Source organism: Leptonychotes weddellii, unplaced genomic scaffold (assembly GCF_054177405.1).
Source record: "Leptonychotes weddellii isolate Sample4059 unplaced genomic scaffold, ASM5417740v2 HiC_scaffold_23555, whole genome shotgun sequence".
Classification (NCBI taxonomy): Eukaryota; Metazoa; Chordata; class Mammalia; order Carnivora; family Phocidae; genus Leptonychotes; species Leptonychotes weddellii.
The window spans coordinates 1-2,497 of NW_027825312.1; the positions used below are offsets into that span (position 1 = coordinate 1).

A 2,497-nucleotide genomic window follows, 5' to 3' on the forward strand; every position below is an offset into this window, starting at 1 on the left:
GAGAGACCCCCTACCCTGGGCCAAAAGGCATCGGGGGCAGCGTAAGGCATGTGATCCGACACTGAGCATTTCTCGGTTCAAGGGCAGCAGCCCTCCCCCAGCCTTTTTTATCACTAGCACTTTGCAAATCCCAATGATAAAAAAGTCATCCTGTTGGTAGAGGAGGGAACTGTCTCCAGGTTCAACTTGCAGTTGGCCAAAAAATCATCTTTGGGGATGGGGAGCCTGGGAACAGACCGAGCCTCACTCTGGCTTCCTTTCCGTGGGGCCACCCAGCTGCGAATCTGTCGGTCGGTCCCCTCCTGTGTCCAAACCCTCATCCCTCCTCGAGTGTGTCTCGCAGGAGAAAAGACACCAGCGGGTTTCTCCCACAGTTACAGCGGCCCCTCGGCGCCTGTGTTCCTGGTCACGCACCACTGGGAAAGTGACTCCTGTTCACAGCACCCTCCCCACTGACGGGAAACGAGGGGGAGCAGCAAGGACTCTGAGGAGAATAAAAATAAAATGTCAAGCTGACGGGACCCAGAGGCAGTCATCCACACGCCGTGAAAAGCTTTTGAAAAGCTTCTTTGGCTGACAGAGCAGTTCAGCCAGGAAAACCTGGGCGGGTTCCAAGAGCTGAGCCACAGGTGCTGGAGGAGGGAGCCAGGGGTCACTGGGGAGCGGCCGGGGCGAGCAGCCAGGGGAAGGAGGACGCGGTTGCAGGTCCCTGGCCTTCTTACCTGTAGTGTTTGGACCCAGCAATGAAGATCCGCTCTGAAAAGGTGGGGCTGAACTCTTGGCTGTTCTCACCTTGCGAGTAAAGGAAAAGAGGTTGGACGAGCAGAAAGGAGGAGAGGAAGAACAGGACTGGGCACTGAGGACAGAGACATCCTCTCGGGCCGCTGCCCCGTTCACCCCACCCTCCTGCTCAACAAGAGCAGAGGGCAATGCCAACAACGGGGGCAGAAGGGTGCCCACCTCACTTCACTAACCGTGCTGCCTAAGTGACATCGTCCAACACACCCAATGAAGCAGCCGGCACATAGTAACAGTTCAATAAATACCAGCTGTCGGGTACTTCTATATGACTTTGTATGCGCCTACTAGGACCATCATGTCACCCACTGTTTTATTTTGTATTCTCTCATCTCTCCTCAAAAGCCAGCCAGAAGGGAGTGGAAGACAGGGGAAGGATGTGGACATGTGGAAAAATGCCACCTGTCTCCCCAGCCTGTATCCCAAGAAACCTTGGAGGGTAGGGGGGAGAGAGGAGGACTTCTGGCCTCAGCCAGGCACCCAGGAGTTTCTCAGGCTCTGGTGGCAGCCACCACGCCGAGTCATTTAGAAGTGTTGTGAGTGCAAGCAGAGAGGACCACACAGGCCCCACCCTGCACTGGCCTATGTCCCCTTGACTGGCCCAGCAGGCCGAAGAGCAGGTGCTCATTCTCTGGGGTGGAGCCACCTCAACGTAGAAGGTGGGGAAGGGCCTAGAGGCCCCAGAGGGGCTTTCCAAGAGACCTGGCCTTTCCTGTCTGGGGCCTCTCCAGAGATGCTCAGGCTGTCCAAGGTCACAGCACAAGGCTGATGGCCTGCTTGACGATCCTGCCAAGAGCCCCAGGACCTGTGAAGCCTCCTGGCTCTCCTCCCCTGCTCCACTCATGACGGACAAAAACCTCTATGCACCACTCCTCCCTTATGTGTTCCAGCCCCCGGCACAGTGACAGCTCCCACTTCAACTCATTCTTGGCTTACCCCCCAAGTTGTGTCTTGTGAAAATCTCTGATCGCTGTCAACCCTGACCTCCCTCCCCTGTGCCCTGCCACCCTGGCACGAGGACTGCGCCCACCTGCAGGCCCGCCCGCCTGCCCTCTGTCACCAGCCCCAGCCCGGGCCCTTACATTCGGCCTGGGCAATGATGGAGATGGCGGCCAGTCCTCCCTCGGAGCCTTCCTTGGCAGTGCCTTTGGTGATCACGTCGTTCAGGATGTCCCACTTCCCGCAGAACACGGGGCTCTTCTCCACAGCCTCGAGCTTGTTGACGGGGCCTTGCTTCTTCCCCATTGCCTGTGTCTTCTCCTTGGCTTTGGCGAGCTCCTTCTGCTGCCCGGCTGTCGAACCAGGGGCGCCCGGGCAGGCCATTTCCATCACTGCCATCTCCCAGGCTCACGCTCACCCTGAGGGACCAGACGCAGAACAGGCTGGGTTAGAGAAGAAAAGCGGGAGAGAGGCTTTTGACCTCTTTCTGCCTCATACATTTATCTTCCGAACACCCCAATGGCAAAGGAGTTCAGCCCTTCTTGTTCCATGTGGCATGAGCCCTCACCCTGGCTCCTACTAGCGCACCCCCACAAGCAGACTCCTTCCATTCTGCCCAGTGAGGAGGATTCCAGCCCACTCCTCCAGCATGGCCACGGCACAAACATGTGGGTTTGTCCTTTCTTGCTTTTATAAATAACGGCCGAATTGGGCGCCTGGGTGGCTCAGTTGGTTAAGCGACTGCCTTCGGCTCAGGTCA

The 2,497-nt window shown here is 57.5% G+C and overlaps 1 protein-coding gene across 1 annotated transcript; it reads right to left on the reverse strand.

Moving 5' to 3' along the window:
• Nucleotides 1–21: 21 nt before the first annotated feature.
• LOC145718850 (mitogen-activated protein kinase kinase kinase 14-like) lies at nucleotides 22–2,424 on the reverse strand. Its single transcript, XM_081810365.1, has 2 exons — nucleotides 1,881–2,424; nucleotides 22–792 (listed from the first exon to the last, which is right to left on the reverse strand). Exons 1-2 carry the CDS (start codon nucleotides 2,134–2,136, stop codon nucleotides 719–721), a joined length of 330 nt encoding a protein of 109 aa, XP_081666491.1. The 5' UTR covers nucleotides 2,137–2,424; the 3' UTR covers nucleotides 22–718.
• Between the last annotated feature and the right edge of the window lie 73 nt (nucleotides 2,425–2,497).

Excerpts from the sequence above, each read along its gene's own strand:
- LOC145718850 (XM_081810365.1), bottom strand. The coding sequence starts at position 2,136 with ATGGCAGTGATGGAAATGGCCTGCCCGGGCGCCCCTGGTTCGACAGCC. Across the intron at positions 793-1,880 it reads CATCATTGCCCAGGCCGAAT|GTGAGAACAGCCAAGAGTTC; the intron begins GTAAGGGCCCGG and ends TTTACTCGCAAG.